Source organism: Chiloscyllium plagiosum, unplaced genomic scaffold (assembly GCF_037043375.1).
Source record: "Chiloscyllium plagiosum isolate Xiang-an unplaced genomic scaffold, Cpla_swu_hap1 HiC_scaffold_19, whole genome shotgun sequence".
NCBI classification, from domain to species: domain Eukaryota; kingdom Metazoa; phylum Chordata; class Chondrichthyes; order Orectolobiformes; family Hemiscylliidae; genus Chiloscyllium; species Chiloscyllium plagiosum.
The window spans coordinates 54,052,513-54,073,878 of NW_028270157.1; the positions used below are offsets into that span (position 1 = coordinate 54,052,513).

The window sequence follows — 21,366 nt, forward strand, 5'->3', positions numbered from 1 at the left end:
TGAAAGGGTTCAGAAAAGATTGACAAGGATATTGCCAGGTTTGGAGGATTTGAGCTATAGGGAGTGGTTGAATAGGACCGTTTTCCGGAGCATCGGAGGCTGAGGAGTGACCTTATAGAGGTTTATGTGGCTGAGACACATGGCAGAAGTTCCATAGCTTTGGACCTGGGTAGTTGAAGGTACAACTGGCAACAGTGATTTAAATCAGAGTCTAGAATGAAAGGAGCACAGAGATCTACAAGAACCTTTAGCTCTGGAGGTGGTTATAGAAATAATGAAGGGTGAAGTCACAAGGAGACTTGAAAACAAGCATAAGAACTTTTAAAAACAAGGCACTGTGAATCAAGAACAAAGGAGTGTGCAGAGAGGTAACAGGCAAACTGGACCTGGCACAAATTAGAATAGAGGCCAAGTTCTAGTAGAGCTTGGCTTTATGAAAACTGGGGTTTTCAGCAAGAGATCCAAAGACCAGCAATATTAGAAGTCGAAGTAGACACTTTTAGAGTTGGAGCTGATGTGTGGTCAGAGCTCTCAGGGTCAAACGTAATGCTAAGAGATCATATCTCCTTTGTCCCCTGACAAAGGATAATGTAGAAAGATTACAAATTCTATAATTGTGAATAAAAGGAATTTACTCAAGTGGGTCTGTGAATAAGCGAGTAGTAGGTTAACATTCTAAGGTTGCCTCTCAAAGGGTTTGCTTTCTCTTCCAATTTTTGCAAAGTGTTTATACATGGAATTGTCTGTTCTAAAGCTATCAGATGTCACGCTCATTTTCAGTTTTTCTATTTGCAGTCTAGTTTTGGAGTGTAGTACAGCATCACCTACTGGATGGTTATGTACATTGACATAACGAATCCTTCATGCAAATGCATACAGTATTACAAGACGATAAAAAAAACTGCAACAGGAATTTGAACATTTTCTGTATGCATGGCCCAATATAGTTGCAAAACAGGGTTTTTGATTCATTCTTTCTCAAGCATGAATGTTGTACGTCCTTGATGCCCAATACCTTTTCTTTTATATAGTGAATGACTCAACATTTTCCTTGAAAAGACAAGTCTAGGTTCAACTAAGTCCTAATACTTCATATTACTAAAGGGAGTGCTAACAGGGTGACTACATAAAACTAATATCAACATTATGATTCCATAAACAAACTTCCTTTATAGTGTAATGCAAAACAGTTTTATACTTAAAATAGAAAAACAAGTGCCTCAACTTAGGACAATGTCTTTGCTCAGCAGCATCCATGACTTTATGGATAAGTATAAAGCATAGTTTGAAAAATAAAACTAAAATGATATCAAAAATGAGAGGTTATACCAATCAGAAAGGCTGAACAGGCAGGGGAATTTATGCCAAGAAATGAAAAGACTGACTGGTGGCCTTAAAGCAATCTTCAGCACTATTAAAGATTCTAGTTGGACAGATTTAAAGGTGTTTCCAATTGCACTAGGCCAAATCCAAGGGCTATAATTAAACTAATAAATAGAGTCATCGAGTTATACAGCATGGAAATAGACCCTTCAGTCCATATCATCCATCCCGACCAGATATCCTAAACTGATCCAGTCCCATTTGCCAGCATTGGGCCTATATCCCTCTAAACCCTAACTATTCACGTACCTATCCAGATACCTCTTAAAATGTTGTAATTGAACCGACCTCCACCACTTCCTCTAGCAGCTCTTTCCAGGCATGACCCTCTGTGTGAAGAAGTTGCCCCTTACATCCCTTTTGAATCTTCCCCCTCTCACCTTAAACCTATGCCATCTAGTTCCCCCCCCCCCCCACCCCCACCGGGAAAAGATCTTGGCTATTGACCCTATCCATGCCCCTCGTGATTTTATAAACCTCTGTAAGGTCACTCCTCAGCCTCCAATGTTCCAGGGAAAAAAGTCCCAGCCTACTCTGCCTCTCCCTATAGCTCAAACCCTCTGATCCTGGCAACATCCTTGTAAAGCTTTCCTGAACCCTTCCACGTTTAACATCTTTCCTGTAGCAGGGAGACCAGAATTGCACACAGTATCCTAAAAGTAATCTCACCAATGTCCTGCAGAACCACAACATGTGAATCCAGGAAAAATGTCTTCATTCCATTATAAATACTGAACATAAATTTGTCACATGGAACTTGAGGAGTAGTGTAGACAAACAGTATAGATGTATTCAAGGGAAAGATAATGAACATAAAAGAGAGAAAGGAATAGAACTATACGATAATAGGGCTAGTGAAGCTCATGTGGCGTATTAGCCTTTGCATGACACTGTCAAACTGTCTGTTTTGCTGTAGATCTACAAGAAAGAATACTTTTAAAATGTGTACTTCAGTAAGAAGGAACAGTTCAGTTATTTAGAAAATATATTTCTGGGTGTTTTTTCCAGAAATTCAACTTACAGGAGACGTGCATTGCAATAAAATCCTGACTGTGACACAGGGTGATTGTGTACTGGTTTAGCTAATCAAATATTCAAGAAGCAAATCTTAGCAGGACTTAATACACTTAATGGTAAGGTCCTCAGGAGTGTTGCTAAACAAAGAGACCTTGGAGTGCAGATTCATAGCTCCTTGAAAGTGGAGTCGCAGGTAGATAGGATAGTGAATGCGGCGTTTGGTATGCTTTATTTTATTGGTCAGAGTATGGAGTACAGGAGTTGGGAGGTCATGTGGCAGCTGTACAGGACATTGGTTAGGCCACTGTTGGAATAGTGCGCACAATTCTGGTCTCCTTCCTATCAGAAAGATGTTGTGAAACTTGAAAGGGTTCAGAAAAGATTTACAAGTATGTTGTCAGGGTTGGAGGAGTTGAGCTATGAGGAGAGGCTGAACAGGCTGGGGCTGTTTTCCCTGGAGCGTTGGAGGTTGAGGGGTGACCTTATAGAGGTTTACAAAATTATGAGGGCATGGATAGGATAAATAGACAAAGTCTTCTCTCTGGGGCCGGGGAGTCCAGAACTAGAGGGCATAAGTTTAGGGTAAGAGGGGAAAGATATGAGACCTAAGGGGCAACTTTTTCACGCAGAGGGTGGTATGTGTATGGAATGAGCTGCCAGAGGAAGTGGAGGAGGCTGGTACAATTGCAGCATTTTAAAGGCTTTTGGATGGGTATATGAATAGGAAGGGTTTGGAGGGATATGGGCTGGGTGCTGGCAGGTGGGACTAGATTGGGTTGGGATATCTGGTCGGTATGGACGGGTTGGACCGAAGGGTCTGTTTCCATGCTGTACATCTCTGTGACTGTAAGATCTGCTTTGGTCATGAGAGATCAGTGTAGTGTGTAACCAATGTGTGTTGGTTACAAACTACATTGATCTCTCATGATCAAAGCAGATCTTCTTGAATATTTGATTAGTTAAACCAGTACACAATCACCCTGTGTCAGAGTCAGGACTTTAATGCAACACACATTTGTACTTCTATTGTATTGCTATAGTTTAAGTTAATTTTAAAACTGAGAGCAAAGTGAAGAACCAAACTTGGTTTTAAATTTTGAGGATATGAAATCCCAATTTCATTTCAGTTCCACTTTGGCACAAAACAGCACAATCAAGATTCAGATAAGAATGGTCATTCAGCCCAGCCAAACAAATTCCTGGACAAAGATTCCCTAATAAAAACCTTAACTTTACATCCAACAGCAATGCAAACATTGGCACAAATCTTGCAACACTTAATCACATTGAATACATTCAAATCTACATTTCTCCACCTTGTGCAGTATTCCACAATAAACTGAGCAATGTCAGGCACTTCCTTTCTGAGAATTTCCTCCTATGATGAATTTAGTCTCAGCATCAATCCAATACCCAGAACAAGATCTGAAACACACCAAGCAGGAAACTGCAGGCACGAGCTAATAAAATATTTGTGGAACAACTTTACTAGCATCAATATAAGAAGCAATGTCACTAAAAGTTATTGAACTTCATGTAAAAGCCTAATTCTGAAAGATTCAGCCACTCGCTTGGTATTATTGTTAGCTCTGTGCCAAAATATTAACTTAGGTTCCCCGTATAGTTACAAACTGCAACTTGCCTTATCTCTCGGTTTCTCATTGCATAAACTACAACATTAAATGTATCTCACTATCACTAAAGGAGTAAGTTTCAACAAATACACCATGGACAGCAATACATTTAATGACAGATTACAAACATACAAGCATGAAAAGGCTGGAATTACGCAGATCAGGTCACTGAAGCTGATCAGTTTGTTCTCTGGCTTACTTACTTCTGTTTAAGATTCTTCCTTCAGACACGACAAATAAATTAGAGATGATCAACAACAAAGAAGCAGAGCCAAGTTAACAGCCTGTTTATCCAGCACAGTGTAGCATAATGAATAAATGTACTGACTATGGTCAGATATCTCACAATTGTCATGGTCATGACAATGATTAGGGATTTACCAAAAAAACAGAAGAAACACAATTATGACGAAAAGGACAATGAAACAGCATAAAATGAGGAAGAAGCCATGTTCATGTTATGATCAAACCTTAGCCTAAAAGATACAGGGAGGAAATGGATTATCAGTAACATATGTACAACATTCAATTAGTATTCTGCTTTTGTCAAAGGAAATGTAAAACCATTACTACTTTATATGGCCATCACTGAAACCATGGTATGCTTCTAAAACTCTTCATATAATGTTAACACATGCATCACCAGTAAAAAGCAAATATACCACACATTATGCCAGTGACAAGAAAATGGGCTTTAAAACTCAGGAATGCTGCCTAAACCAAAAATATATTTCAATCCATTTATCTTCAACTTGTTGTATAGTTTAGTTATCATGCAACTTTTCCTAATTGATACAAGCACGGTACATACACCTGTCTGTCAATATGGCCTTATGACACCAGCTGAAAGTATCCCTCTGGCTCAATTAGTCATTTCTTCCTCAGGTCTACATTCATTCATCACTTAGATGGGTGCCTGAAACTCAGTCACAAACAGTATAATTTCTCATATTTTTATTGATGCTGACATTTTGACCTCTATATACTATGCTTCTATGAAATCTGTGCACCCTAAATCTGGAGGCTTACTGTGTTTATCACTGTGCAATCACCTCTTCTGGGTCTGTCCTGCTGATGGGATAGGATATATGCATGGATGATAACGATGACAACGACAATGTCTGGGACATTGTCATACTAGTGGAATCATACCTGACAGACAATGCTAGTATGTTGCTTGACCTGTCTCCTAATTTAGGAGAAGGTGAGGACTGCAGATGCTGCAGAATCAGAGATGACAAAGTGTGGATCTGGAAAAAGCACAGCAGTTCAGGCAGCATCCTGAAGAAGGGACATGCCCAAAAGATCAACTCTCAACTCAGTCTCCCAATTTTGTCACTAGCCCCAGATGTTAAGAAGGACGACTTTGCAGCGTCGGCAAGGTTATTTCTGTCATTGTTTTTTCCAATGCACAAGTCAATCAGGTGCTCCATCTGGTTTCATTTCTTTGTTGGGACATCATAGCAATTAATACAACTGAGTGGCTTAATCAGTCATTGCAAAGGGCAGTTAAGAGTCAACCACATTGCTGAGGGTCTGAAGTCACACGTGAATTTCAGATACGTTCTGAATTCAAACGCCACCATCTGCCATAGTGGGATTCAAACCTGGGACCTAGAACATTAGCTGGGTTTCTGGATTAATAATCTAGCAATAATACCACGAGGCTGTCACCCTACCCTTACCAACTTGCCTTGGGAGTCTTCAACATTGACTCCATATCCTATGAAGTCTCATGGCTTCAGGTTAAACATGGGCAAGGAAAGCTCCTGCTGATTACCACATCCTCCCTTAGCATATGAATTAGCATTCCTCCATGTTGAACAATGCTTGGAGGAGGCACTGAGGGTGGCAAGAATGTAAAATGTACTCTGTTTAGGGAATTTCAATGTCCACTACCAAGAGTGGCTCAGCAGCACTACTGATCGAGCTGGTCGGGTCCTAAAGGACATAGCTGCTGGATTGAATCTGCGACAGGTGATGAGGGAACAAAAGGAAAAAAACATACTCAATCTCATCTTTACCAATCTGCCGGCTGCAAAAGCATCTGCTCATGATAGTATCACCAACAGTGACCACTGCACAGTTCTTGTGGAGACGAAGTTCTGCCTTCACTTTGAGAATAACCTGCATCATGTTGTGTGACACTCACACTGCTAAATGGGACAGACCACTAATAGATCTAGCAACTCAAGACTGAGCATCCATGAATCGTTGTGGGCCATCAACGGCAACAGAATTGTACTCCAACACAACCTGCAACTTCATGGCCCAGCATATCCCCACTGAACCATTACCATCAAAGTCAGGGGATCAACCCTGATTCAATGAAGAGTGCAGGAGGGCATGCCAACTGCAGCATCAGGCATACCTAAAAATGAGATGTTAACTTGATAAAGTTACCAAACAGGACTATGCACATGCCCAACAGTATAAAAGCAAAAAACAGAGCTCAGCAATCCCATAACCAAAGGATTAGACCTAAACTCCACAGTGCTGTCACATCCAATCATAAATGGTGTTGGACAATTAACTCACTGAAGAAGGTAGTTCCACAAATATCCCCATCCTCAATGATGGAAGAGCCCAACACAAGTACAGAAGACAAGCCTGAAGCGCTTTCAGCAATCTTCAGCCAGAAGTGCCAAGTGGATGATCTGTCCTGTGTTCCCCAGCATAATGGATGCTAGGCTTCAGCCAATCTGATTCACTCTACATGATATCAAAAAACAGTTGGTGGCACTGGATACTGCAAAAGCAATGAGCCCTGACAATATTCCAGCAATAGTACTGAAGACTTGTGCTCCAGAACTTGCTGCTCTCATAGTCAAGCCCTTCCAGGACAATTACAACACTGGCATCAACCTGAATGTGGAAAATTGCCCAGGTATTGCTCAGACTGCTCAGTGATGCCCAGTTTGGGTACCACCAGGCCAACATAGCTCCTGACCTCATTTCTGCCTTGGTTCAAACTTAGCCAAAAGAGCTAAATTCCAGGTGAAGTTAGCGTGATTGCCTTTGACATCAAGGCCCCATTCATTAGAGTGTTCAGCACCAGTCCTCAGATGCTGAAGCAGACTGTAATGTCAAAAGATTAAATGGGACTCTCTCTGGACATTAATGCACTGACTAAACATTCTGGAGTGGTTGGGGACGTCATTGATGCTGCCGTTCTGGGCGGCACGGTGGCACAGTGGTTAGCACTGCTGCCTCACAGCGCCAGAGACCCGGGTTCAATTCCCACCTCAGGCAACTGTCTGTGTGGAGTTTGCACATTCTCCCCACGTCTGCGTGGGTTTCCTCTGGGTGCTCCGGTTTCCTCCCACAGTCCAAAAATGTGCAGGTTAGATGAATTGGCCATGCTAAATTGCCATAGTGTTAGGTGAAGGGATAAATGTAGGAGAATGGGTCTGGGGTGGTTGCTCTTCGGAGGGTCGGTGTGGACTTGTTGGGCCGAAGGGCCTGTTTCCACACTGTAAGTAATCTAATCTAAAGAATGTGGATGACTCCCACTCCAACTAGACAGTCATTTGCTACTACTCCTCCTATTATCAAATTAAACCATCATTTGATCTCTTCCATTCAGAAATACTTTCTAGCTATCCCCTGAAGCTAGGTATATCACATGTACATTGTCTTGGGGAATTACTGTCAGGAAGTCATCTGCATAATGATTCCCCAGGATTAGGGCATTTACATTTGCAGTATCTCAGAGGATGTTCTCATCCTACCATTGTATTTGGGGTAACATGCGACTGTGAGGGAGTGGCCAGAGTATCCGTGAGCATAAGAGTTAGTAGGTTTGCAGATGACACCAAAATTGGAGGTGTAGTGAACAGCAAAGGTTACCTCAGATTACAACAGAATCTTGATCAGATGGGCCAATGGGCTGAGAAGTGGCAGATGGAGTTGAATTCAGATAAATGCGAGGTGCTGCATTTTGGGAAAGCAAATCTTAGCAGGACTTATACACTTAATGGTAAGGTCCGAGGGAGTGTTGCTGAACAGAGACCTTGGAGTGCAGGTTCATAGCTCCTTCAAAGTGGAGTTGCAGGTAGATAGGATAGTGAAGGCGGCGTTTGGGTTGCTTTCCTTTATTGGTCAGAGTATTGAGTACAGGAGTTGGGAGGTCATGTTGCGGCTGTATAGGACATTGGTTAGGCCACTGTTGGAATACTGCGTGCAATTCTGGTCTCCTTCCTATTGGATGGATGTTGCGAAGCTTGAAAGGGTTCAGAAAAGACGAGGGTTTGAACTATAGGGAGAGGTGGAATAGGCTGGGGCCTATTTTCCCTGGAGTGTCAGAGGCTGAGGTTTATAAAATCATGAGGGACATGGATAGGATAAATAGACAAAGTCTTTTCCCTGGGTAGGGGAGTCCAGAATTAGAGGGCATAGGTTTAGGATGAGGGGGGAAATATTTAAAATGGGCCTAAGGGGCAACTTTTTCACGCAGAGGGTGGTAAGTGTATGGAATGAGCTGCCAGAGGATGTGGTGGAGGCTAGTACAATCACAACATTTAAAAGGCATCTGGATGGGTATACGAATAGGAACGGTTTGGAGGGATATGGGCCTGGGGTGGGACTAGAGTGGGTTGGGACGTCTATTCGGCATGGACATGTTGGACCGAAGGTTCTGTTTCCGTGCTGTACATCTCTATGACTCTAACTCTCAAAAAAAGAGTTCTGATGCACTCTGTAGAATTGTTGATTACGTCACAGACACAGACAACGATAACCATATGGACAAATACAAAGTGGAGAATTGCGGGTCTGTAACATGCGATGAAAGTTGTGTGAAGTTATTGCAATAATTCCTCCCAGTTGATCGGTCATTCAATTTCCTGCCTCTGAGCTATTCCTATCATGAAGACTTCTAACACTATTTTTTGTGTAAACCAGAAATAAGTAATAATTACTCATGAAAAGTACTTTACAAAATTCTCGGAATGGCAATGATACAAACTCTTAAAACTATTAGTTGACTACTTGGACTATTTTGTCAAAATCCCCCTTTCCCACAAGCTAGCAAATAAAGCTGACACACAAGACTAAAGGAGAAAGCAAGGCTTTTCCAGCATCACATTTTTTGATACAAGACAAAAGGTTCAATTCAACAGGATTGGGCTTAAATCTTACACACTGATTAGATTACCTTATTTTTTCTTATTTGATTCAAAATTACTGTATTGTTAATTCTTGTTTGAACTAAAAACCTGTGTGTATTACCAATATTTCAGAGTCAAGTTCCAGTTACTCAAAATGTGTATGGGGTCAATTTCAAGGACGATTGAATACTTTAATTTTACTGTGTTGCAATCCAGGGACAGAAAAATTAATTTGGTTTGGCAGTCTCCAGATCGTAACAATATAACACTGGGATCCCTACCAAGCAATGTGAAAGATTGCCCAGATAATGCACTGTGCACAAAAGGCAGGACAAATCCAAGCCAGTCAATTACTGCCCCATCAATGTACTCTCAATTATCAACAAAACGATGGAAGGGATCATTGATTATACTGTGAGAAACTTACCAACTTAGGGTACCACCAGGGCTTTACCTCATTATAGCGTTGGTCCAGACATTGACAAAAGAGCTAAACTTAACAGATGAAATGAGGATGATTATATTGGACTTCAAAGGCAGCATTCAATCACATATGGCATTACAAAGCCCACGCAAAACTGCATTAAATAGGTATTGGGTGAAAGGGGGGGGGGGGCAAATAAACCTCCCACCGGTTGTGGCCGTTGCAAGTCAATAACTGCAGTCACAGAACATCACTGTGAGCAATTCTCAATGTAGTAGCCTAAGCCCAACCACCTTCAGGTACTTCATCAATTACCCTCCCTCCAGAATTGGGGATGTTCACTGACGACTATACAATGTTTGACACATTCACAGTACCTCCGGTACTGAAGCAGTCCATATTGATCTGAATAATATTCAGGACTGTGCTGATTAATAGCAAAAAACATTAGTATCATACAAGTGCTGAGCAATGATCTCAACAAGAGATCCCTTTGACCTTCAATAGCATTTCCATTACTGAATTCTCACTATTAACATCCTGGGAACCCACCAATGATCAGAAACTGACTGGACCAACCATATAAAGCAACTAAAGCAGGCCAGAGGTTAGGAATTTTGTGGCATGCAACCACACATCGGATTCCTCAAAGCCTGTCAACTATTTACAAGGCAAAGTTAGATGTTTGATATAATAGTTTCTACTTTACGGGGATGTATGCAATCCCAATAACACTCAAGAAGTTCGACACCTTCCAGGACAAAGTAACCTATATCGTTGGCACCCATCTAATACCTTCAACATTCACTCCCTCTGTTACTGATGCATAGTGGCAGTAGTCTGTACCAATCCACAAAAGGCAAAACAATTTATCAAGACTCCTTTGACAGAATCTGTTAAACTCAATGTCTGCTGCCTCAAAAGGCAAAGGACAGCAGATGCACAAGAACACCACCATCTGCATGTTCCCCTCCAATCCACACATTATCCTGATTTGGAACTATATTGCCATTTTTTTCAATATTTATGCCCAAGAATCAGAATGACATCATATTTAACTGAAGCCAATATTAAATTACTTCATTCATACACAAACATTCTGAAATCTTTCACCCAATTACAACTCCTTCGCAAGATGTGGAAACATTAATACACATTTAAGTTGTTTAGTCATTGGCTTGACAATATCATTGTCCTAATTATTTCAGCCTCATTATCACTGCAATTCAAGCGTGTATTTTTTTCTACTATACAGGTAATAATGACTTTTGTGAAGGGGCTGAGTAATATATCTAGATTTGTTGGCATTACAGAGCTAAGTAGGAGAAGGGTGGCACGGTGGCTCAGTGGTTAGACTGCAGCCTCACAACACCAGGGTCCCAGGTTGGATTCCAGCCTCAGGCAACTGTCTATGTGGAGTTTGCACATTCTCCCAGTGTCTGCGTGGGTTTCCTCTGGGTGCTCCGGTTTCCTTCCATAGTCCACAGATGTGCAGGTCAGGTGAATTGGCTATGCTAAATTGCCCATAGTGCTAGGTGCATTAGTCAGAGGGAAGTGGGTCTGGGTGGGTTACTCTTCGAAGAGTCAGTGTGAATTCGTTGGGCCTGTTTCCACACTGTCGGGTATCTAATCTAATCTTCATTCTGGAAAGCATAAATGAACAAGTATAGCTATCAAAAACATACTGTAACATAGTGCATTGAAACCTGCAACAATGAAAGACTTTGACATAGTTCCCTTATTAATGCAGAAGTTGAGTGTGTGTAATTTGTACACTACGCCTCACTTAAAGTCACACTGCTGAGCATAATTAATAAAATATGGCATGTATTCATTAAATCTGAACTTCACTGTAGCATTATTAGCCACAGATGATGGGTTGCATTCTCACATGACATCTGTCCCAGTATTTCTAGTCTGACCCTCTCACTCCACTCCCAAAATCATTACTGTTGACTTGGCTTCTGATCTTGCCTCCCTCCAGCCATTCCCCTGCCATGGTCTCAGCTCATCAGGTTTTGCCTATACCCATCCTCTGCCTTATTGCTACTCTCTGTTTGTCCCTTTGGCCCGAGCATGTCTGCTGGCTCCCCTCCTGATCTCACAGTGACATCATGAGCTTCATTGTCAGATGTTGGCCAATGCAAACTAATTCTGGAAGTCCAGCAGCTCCCGCACCAATGTTTACCACTAGATGGAGTTAGGAATTTAACATGACTGGACAATGAACGCAAGTGTAGTACTTTTTAGAAGATATTTTATTTTTCTATTTATTGATAATTTAAGTTTGGAAATGATTTCAGTTAAGAATGCAGAGTTGCACACCTATTGCATGTATTTCAACACTTACATTTTTTTCCTGATAATGTCCAAAGAATAAACAAATGAGTTACTTCATTGCATCATCCTCTGCCATTTTCACCACTGCAGTCTGACTCCACCACCAAGAAGATATTTCCTTCACCACCCCATCTGCTCCCCATAGGGACCGTTCCATGTCCAACTCCCTCATTAGGTCCACACTCCCCACCTGGTAACTTTCCCTGCAGCTGCACGAGGTGCAACAGCTGCCACCACACTTCCCCTCTTCTTAGCTTCATTCAAGGCCCCAAAGAGTCATTGCAAGTCCCGCAGAAATTCACTTGCATCCCCATCACATTGGAGAGACTGAGCACAAACACGAGGACTGGTTCAGGTAACGTCCATGGTCTGCACACTCCAATCAACTCCATCTCCCAGTTGTCAGCCATTTCAACTCCCCCAACGATATGTCCATCCTGGGCCTCCTCCACCATCACAAAACAAAAAGGCCATATATAAACTGAAGGAAGAACACCACTTCTTCTGCTTCGGGAGCTTAAAACCTCACAGCCTCAACATGGAATTCATCAGCTTCCAAATCTCCCAATCCTCTCACCTAATCCCAGGTCCAGCTGTCCATTTCTGCCCTGCCCCTTGACCTGTCTATCTTTCTTGCCACCTATCCGCTTCACTATTCCCACTGTCTAATCTCATTCACCGATCTACATCCACCTATTGCCATCACACCTACCTTTTCCGCAGTCCCCATACCCCCTCCATTTATTGCTCAACCCAGTCCCCCAGCCGCCAGTCTTGATGAACGGTCTTGCTTGAAATATCAACTCTCCACTTCTACTGATTCTGCTTGACCTGCTCTGCCTTTTCCAGCTCCACATTTCATCGATTTGACTTTCCAGCACTGCAGTCCTCACCATCTTCGAGTCATTCTACTTAAAGTTGTGTTATTCAGGATAAAAAAAAACTACAATTAAGTGAAAGCATTAAGTACAGAGATGAAAACACAAAATATTGTATCAGCTGTTACAAAATCGGAGTTTGCTCTAATATTGATTCGCGTTATTTTTCCACAGACCATTTTTCTGAAACTCTCCCCTGCATGGATACAATGGTGTAAAAATACAGGTTTGTGGAAGATTAGGCACTGAAATAATCTAATAACTAATATTTTCTATGAAGTTAGTTTGCAGAGATATACTGTATTGAGCTGCCTGACTTCTGACAGGTTTTAGCACCTGTTCTGTGCATCTGTGCATACACCCAAATTCTCTCCTGCTTTGGAACTTGTTATTTGACATCATTTATTATCTTGTCTGCAGACACTAAGGCACACAAGTTTCTCCACCTAGTCTGTACTACATTCCTTGAACTGGCAAAGTTATACTTTTATTTGCCTTCTACCTCAGTACTGTTACTCATTGATCTACCTGTCCAATTTAAACGATTGGTTGCAATAGATTGTTATCTCTGTCTAAAGGCATGCTCAGTCTCAATGCTGTCGCCCAAGCTTACACTGCATTTTCTGCAATTTCCATTCTTGTCATTCATTTTTCATATCCATGGCTTTAAATTCCTATCCTTCAACCTGAACACTCAAACTAACTGCAGTACTTTCAAGTAGCTTTCCCTCCTCTCCTTACAATAGTCATACTGCTCTATTGACATGCTCCTTGTTTAATGTTTGACTTCAATACCCACTTTTGATAGTTGTCCTTTTTAGCATCAGGCTGATCCCATCTTCGTCAAGGTGTCAACTGCTACAGTTCGATCCTGGATACAGTTCGATACATGGATAACATATGCTCATGGGAGGTACCTGACTCTTAGTTACTTTCTGTAAATCTTTTAGAATCTGTACATTTGTCACCATGCTGTAAATATCCTTGAATAGTCTGGCCAGTCAATTCCTAAGCCTACAATTATTATTTTGCAATCTTTACCCACAACCTTTCATGGGCCTTTCCACTTTTTAAGTCTCTCTTCATTATAATAAAACATTTCTCCCCAGTTGAAATAGGTTTCAATGGCCTCATGTTATGCCTTAAAGCTTGCTAATTCTGAGATTTTGGCATTATCAACTTCAGCTCTAAGCAATTTACAAACTCTCACAACAGTACAGCTAATTGCAATCCATTCTCATTCTGGGATAAATCACTATTTACTTAAGAGATCATTTAAGATTTCCTCCCAAAATTAACTACTACAAACTATATCCTCTATCACAATATAAAATCATAGAGATGTACAGCATGGAAACAGACCCTTTGGTCCAACTCATCCATGCCAACCAGATATCCCAACCCAATGTAGTCCCACTTGCCAGCACCCGGCCCATATCCCTCCAAACCCTTCCTATTCATATACCCATCCGAATGCCTTTTAAATGTTGCAATTGTACCAGCCTCCACTACTTCCTCTGGCAGCTCATTCCATACACGTACCACCCTTTCATTGGTCAGAGAATTGAGTACAGGAGTTGCAGCTGTACAGGACATTGGTTAGGCCACTGTTGGAATATTGCGTGCAATTCTGGTCTCCTTCCTATCGGAAAGATGTTGTGAACCTTGAAAGGGTTCAGAAAAAATTTACAAGGATGTTGCCAGGGTTGGAGGATTTGAGGTATAGGGAGAGGCTGAACAGGCTAGGGCCCCATAGGTCTCTTTTATATCTTTCCCCTCTTACCCTAAACCTATGCCCCTAAACCTATGCCCTCTAGTTCTGGACTCCCCGACCCCAGGGAAAAGACTTTGTCTATTCATCTTATCCATGCCCCTCAATTTTGTAAACCTCTAAGATCACCCCTCAGCCTCCGACACTCCAGGGAAAACAGTCCCAGCCTATTCAACCTCTTCCTATAGCCCAAATCCTCCAACCCTGGCAACATCCTTGTAGATCTTTTCTGAACCCTTTCAAGTTTCACAACATCTTTCTGATAGGACGGAGACCAGAATTGCAGGCAATATTCCAACAGTGGCCTAACTAATGTCCTGTACAGCCGCAACATGACCTCCCAACTTCTGTACTCAATACTCTGACCAATAAAGGAAAGCAACCCAAACGCCGCCTTCGCTATCCTATCGACCTGTGACTCCACTTTCAAGGAGCTATGAACCTGCACTCCAAGGTCTCTTTGTTCAGCAACACTCCCTTGGACCTTACCATTACGTGTGTAAATCCTGCTAAGATTTGCTTTCCCAAAATGCAGCACCACGCATTTATCTGATTTAAACTCCATCTGCCACTTCTTAGCCCATTGGCCCATCTGACCAAGACCCTGTTGTAATCTGAGGTGACCTTCCTCACTGTCCACTACACCTCCAATTTTGGTGTCATCTGCAAACTTACTAACTATACCTCTCACATCCAAATCATTTATATACATCTTAGCACAGATATGATGCGGCGGTACCGGTGTTGGACTGGGGTGGACTAAGTTAAAAATCACACAACACCAGGTAACCTGAAGGAGCAGCTCTCTGAAAGCTAGTACTTCCAAATAAACCATTTGGACTATAACCTGGTGTGCGAGATTTTTAATTTTAGCATGGACAGCGTATGCTAGTACAGACAACAACATAAAACTTAGGGATATTGGCCAAAATGTATGAACCACTGGTGGTCCCTTTCCAACATCTGTTCCTAAAAGGGCTTTCTATTGCTAAACTCATAAGTATACATTCATCTTATTATTCATATTTGTACACAAATCTCAAAATTTACTGTTAGCAAACTCCCTTGCATTACTCATGAGTAATTTTGGTCAGGGACCAGTCCTTACCCATTTCTTCTACTTTACCCATAATTATTTTCTCATCTTTACTTTGTATTATTGTTGACTGATTGAATCTAAGAACATTAGAAATAGGAGAAGGGAAGGCAATTCAGTCCCTCAAATCCACCACACCATTCAACAAGGTCATGGCTGATCTCTCCCAGGCTTCTACTATTCTTACTTGCCAGCTCTGCATAGCTGTCAACCCTCTGGTATTTCAAAAATCTACCTACCCCAACTATATGGTAAGATAGAGAAGCACTCACATTCACTATCCTTAATAAAATACCATTCCTTCACATGTTTTAAATGAACATGCCTTTTTTAAAAAATTCATTTATGGGATGAGGGCATCAATGGCTCGGCCAGGATTTATTTCCCATCCTTAATTGACAACGACAGCTAAGAGTCAACTGCATTGTTGTAGGTCTGGAATCACACGTGGTCAGACCAAGAAAGGATGGCAGTTTCTCTCCATATAGGAGATGAGTGACAGATAGCTTTTTCCGACAATTGGAAACAATGGTCATCATTCAACATATAATTCCAGAATTTTATTGAATTCAGATTACACCATCTGCCGTGGCAGGATTCAAATCGTGGTGCTTAGAATGTTGGATCTCTGGATTAACCTGCAATAATGTCACTAGGCTATCGCCTCCCCATATTCTGTAATTATGTCCCCTTATTTGAATTTCCCCCGTTGTGGACAGCCCCGCTGTCAGATATAGAAACAGACAGCGTGGACCCTGGTCTCGGCCCGATGACACCGAAGCGGGCAAATGGGCCGAGTGAGGAACTGGACAGCTACCTCAGCCCTGCGAGGGTCCAGCAGTTTGTGTGCTGCCCCAGAGGGGCAGGACCAGCGACAATCGGACATGGGTAACCTTACAACCTGTTAACAAAATGGGGTTTAAAATTGCAACTATTAATGTGCGCAGCATAAAATCTGCTGCGCGATGTGTTTCAACACTGGCCTTCCTGGCCAACGTGAAAGCCGATATCCTGTTTCTGCAGGAGTGTGGGATACCGCACCTCAGCAGTTACAGGAGATGGTCGAGCTTGTGGGCCCATGCGCCGTCAGTGTGGTCGGGGAGTAACGAGAACCGCTCCTCGGGCCTGGGTATTCTGTTACAGGGAGGCAACTTCACCATCTCCGAGGTTAAGGAGGTGGTGGGCTGGCGCCTCCTCGTTGCTGATGTTACATACAGAAACGCTCCCATGAGACTAATCAACGTGTACGCCCCAGCGGGTAAGAGTGAACGGTTGGCCGTCCTGCAACAGCTTCCACTGTTGCTGGCTACGTCCAGGCCGGTCATTCTGGCCGGAGACTTCAACTGTATCATCGATGCAGATGGACGATCCGGCCGGGGGGGGGGGGGGGACAGTAAACTGGACGCCACGTCCAGAGCCCTGATGGACACGGTCAAAGACCTGCAGACGGAGCGCAGCGTAGATATACATGGTCACGGGCAGACGGGTCTATCCGCTCTGTTTGTGTCCCGAACGCTCTCGGTCAGCCGGTGTTCTTCTCTGACCACTGCCTCCTGCTGGCCGACTGTCACCTACAGGACGAGCAGCGGGCTGGTAAGGGAACGTGGAAACTGAACACCAAGCTGTTGACCCCGGGAAACATCGAGGAGCTCAAGAGGGATTACGCAGGTTGGAGAACCGTGAAGCCCCTCTTTGAGTCTCCAGCGGACTGGTGGGAAACAGTAAAAGGGAACATCAAGAGGTTCTTCATCCTCAACGGTGTTCAGGAGGCGAGAGAGAGGCGGGGAAAACTGTCCCAGCTCCAGGAAAGTTTGCAGAACCTGCTCCTGCTGCAGACGTTGGGGGTCGATGTCACAGAGGACCTCAAGGAGGTGAAGGGCCAGCAAGCCTCGCTCTTTGCCTCGGAGGCCTCCAAGATAATCTTCCGGTCCAGGGTCCGCTCGGTGGAGCAGGACGAGACGTGCTCACGTTTCTTCTTCCAGAAGGTGCACAAAGAGAGCTCTGTGCTCAGCAGCCTGAAGGAAGATGATGGCTCGGTAACGTCATCTCAGGCTGACATCATGAGGATCAGCAAATCCTTCTATGCCAGTCTGTATGACTCGAAGCCAACCGACAACGCTGCCTCCAAGTCGTTCCTGTCCTCTATCACGGAGGTCCTAGACGACGGAACACGAGAGAGGCTGGACCAGCCGCTATCTCTGGATGAGCTGACCAAGGCCCTCGAGTCCTTCGAAAAGAATAAAACTCCCGGAAACGACGGCTTACCGGTCGAGCTCTATTCCGCTCTTTGGGACTTGATTGGTCGGGACCTGCTGGAGGTGTATGTCAGTATGCTTCGGGCAGGTACCATGAGTGAATCCATGAGGAAAGGCATCATCACCCTCATCTACAAGCAGAAGGGGGAGAGGGAAGAAATTAGAAATTGGAGACCGATCTCACTGTTAAACACAGACTACAAAATCTTGTCAAAGGTCATCGCCAACCGGGTCAGGTCTGCTCTGGGATCGGTGATTCACCCTGACCAAACCTGTGCTGTACCAGGCAGGAAGATCGCTGAGAGTCTCGCACTCCTCAGAGATACAATTGCCTACGTACAGGACAGGGGGGTGGACACCTGCCTCATCAGCCTGGACCAGGAGAAAGCCTTTGACAGGATATCGCATACATATATGAGGGATGTCCTCTGCAAAATGGGCTTCGGGGAGGGAATCGCTAATTGGATCAGACTGCTCTACACCAACATTGTCAGTGCAGTCTCAATCAATGGGTGGGAATCAGATAGCTTCCCAGTCAGATCTGGTGTCAGGCAGGGCTGCCCTCTCTCTCTTGCCTTGTTTGTGTGTTGCATAGAGCCATTTGCCGAGTCCATCAGGAAGGATGCGAGCCTGAGAGGGGTGACTATTCCTGGCAGCGGGGGTCTGCAGGTTAAGGCATCCCTGTACATGGATGACGTCGCTGTTTTCTGCTCGGATCTGCTGTCCGTGCACAGACTCATGTGCATCTGTGACCGGTTCGAACGGGCCTCGGGGGCCAAGGTAAACCGAGGCAAGAGCGAAGCCATGCTCTTCGGGAACTGGGCCGACCAAACCTCTATCCCCTTCACCGTCAGGACCGACCTCCTGAAGGTGCTGGGTATTTGGTTCGGGGAGGCTGGGGCATGCGCCAAGACCTGGGAGGAGCGGATCAGGAAGGTGAGACAGAAACTGGGCAGATGGGAGCAACGGTCGCTCTCCATCGCGGGTAAAAACCTGGTCATCAGGTGTGAGGTGCTCTCAGTATTGTTATACGTGGCACAGGTCTGGCCTATCCCCAGAACCTGTGCCACCGCAGTCACCCGGGCCATCTTCCACTTCGTGTGGAGATCAAAGATGGACCGGGTCCGAAGAGATGTAATGTACAAAGACCGGTGCAATGGGGGATAAAACACACCCAATGCAACCCTCACCCTGATGGCCACCTTTGTGTGTGGCTGCATCAAGCTGTGCGTGGATCCCCGGTACGCAAACACCAAGTGTCACTACGTACTGAGGTTCTACCTGTCCCTGGTGTTGCGAAGGATGGGCCTGGCCTCGCTGCCGCAGAACGCTCCGAGTAGTTGGACCGTTCCGTACCACCTGTCCTTCGTGAAGAAATTTATGAAGAAAAACACCTTTGACCACAAGTCCATCAGGAATGGTCAGCACGTAGTGTCCTTGAGACTCTTCGGGAAAAGGAAAGGGCAGATCCTGTCAAGCGGTTCCCTGAGCAGACTGTCAAAGCCATTTGGCAGAATGCCTCATCGCCAGAACTTTCCAACAAGCACCAAGACATGGCTTGACTGGTGGTGAGAAGGGCTCTGCCTGTGGGATCATTTATGCACGCCCGGACTCTCTGCCGCACCACACGCTGCCCTCGAAGCGGCTGCGGGGGGGACGAGACTGTCACACACCTCCTTCTGGAATGTGCCTATGCAGAGGAAGTCTGGAGAGGAATGCAGTGGTGTTTGTCGAGGTTCGTCCCGAGCAGCGCTGTGACGCGGGACTCCGTGCTCTACGGCCTATTCCCCGGGACGCACACCGAGACGAACATCAACTGCGCCTGGAGGATCATCAACTCGGTGAAGGACGCTCTCTGCGTGGTCCGAAACCTGTTGATCTTCCAGCTGAAGGAGTTGACCCCGACTGAGTGTTGCACACTGGCACATTCCAAGGTCCAGGACTACGTGTTGAGGGACGCGCTGAAGCTTGGGGCAGCTGCCACCAAGGCGCGGTGGGGAAAGACCACCGTCTAACATCTGCCTGCCTAAGAAGAACAGGGGGCCCACGCAGTCATTTGGGCTCCGCTGGCGCCTCAGCTCAATGTAATCGCACCAACCTGTGAATAGGAATGATTACCCTGTTTCGATACGCAAAGAAATGGAATGTTTACAGAAGGATGGCATGTCCAATTGTATAGATCAAATATTTATGAATAAAGTATATTTTTGAAATAAAAAAAAATCTGTCAGTGTGCGGACAGTGTAATGTGGTCACTTGCAGTGTGACATGAACCCAAGGTCCTGGTTGAGGCCATCCCCATGGGTACCGAACTTGGCTATCAGCCGCTGCTCGGCCACTTTTCAATGTTGCCTGTCCCGAAGTCCGCCTTGGAGGACGGTAACCCGAAGGTCCGAGGTCTAACGTCCCGGACCGCTGAAGTGTTCTCCGACTGGGAGGGAACACTCCTGTCTGTTGATTGTTCTGCCATGTCCATTCACCTGTTGCCATAGCCTCTGTTTGGTCTCGCCAATGTACCATGTCTCAGGGTATCTTTGCCTGCAGCGTATGATTTGCAGCGTATGTTAGCTGAGTCACATGAGTACCTGCCGGGTACGTGGTGGGCGGTGTCCCGACGCACAATGGTGGTATCCATGTCAACATTCTGACCCGTCTTCCAGCGTCTACCGTGACAAGGTTGTATGGTATCATCCTGAAAACTGGGCAATTTGCTACGAACAATGATCCATTTAAGGTTTGGTGGCTGTTTAAAGGCGAGAAGTGGAGGTGCAGGGAAGGTCTTGGCGAGGTGCTCATCCTCATTGATAATGTGTTGCAGGCTGCGAAGAACATGGCGTAGTTTTTCAGCTCCTGGGAAGTACTGGACAATGAAGGGCACCCTGTCGGTTGCAGCTCGTGTCTGTATCCTCTGAACCCATGGAGAGGAGTCACTGAAAAATCTACACAACGATATCAACAAGTTTCATCCCACCAAACTCACCATCGACTACTCTCTACTATCTGTCTCATTCTTGGACATGTGCATCTTCATCAAGGAGACGAAGGAGCGGCGTTCCGAAAGCCAGTGATTCCAAATAAAGCTGTTGGACTATAACCTGGTGTTGAGAGATTTTTAACTTTGTAAACCCGAGTCCAACACCGGCATCTCCAAATCGTCAATAATATTATCCCTCGTTCTTATAAACTCTAATAAATACAGGCCTAACCTGTTTAGATGTTCTTGAGAAGTCAATCCTTTCATCCCAGGAATCAACCAAGTGAACTTTTTTGAATACCCTCTAATGATCCTTTTAAATACAGGGTCCAAATTGTACCTAATACCAACTGTAGCCTCACCAATATCCTGGACAAAGGACAGGATTTCCCTATTTTTAAATTCCAAAACCCTAGCAGTAAAGGCCAAAATTTCACTTTCTTAATTACCTGCTGCAACTGTATGCTAACATTTTGTGTGTCATGC

General features: G+C 44.3%; 1 protein-coding gene across 3 annotated transcripts in view; it reads right to left on the reverse strand.

Moving 5' to 3' along the window:
- parvb (parvin, beta) overlaps positions 1-21,366 on the reverse strand; it is an 81,516-nt gene that overhangs the window by 52,107 nt on the left and 8,043 nt on the right. The window contains exon 1 of one of the 3 annotated variants that reach the window (XM_043709209.2): positions 4,238-4,348. The exons of the other annotated variants lie outside the window; for them this stretch is intronic. Within the exon in view, the coding sequence (XP_043565144.1) occupies position 4,238 (1 nt within the window). The 5' untranslated portion in view covers positions 4,239-4,348. Of the gene's footprint in view, positions 1-4,237; positions 4,349-21,366 lie in introns of those variants that run through there. 3 annotated transcript variants of the gene reach the window in all.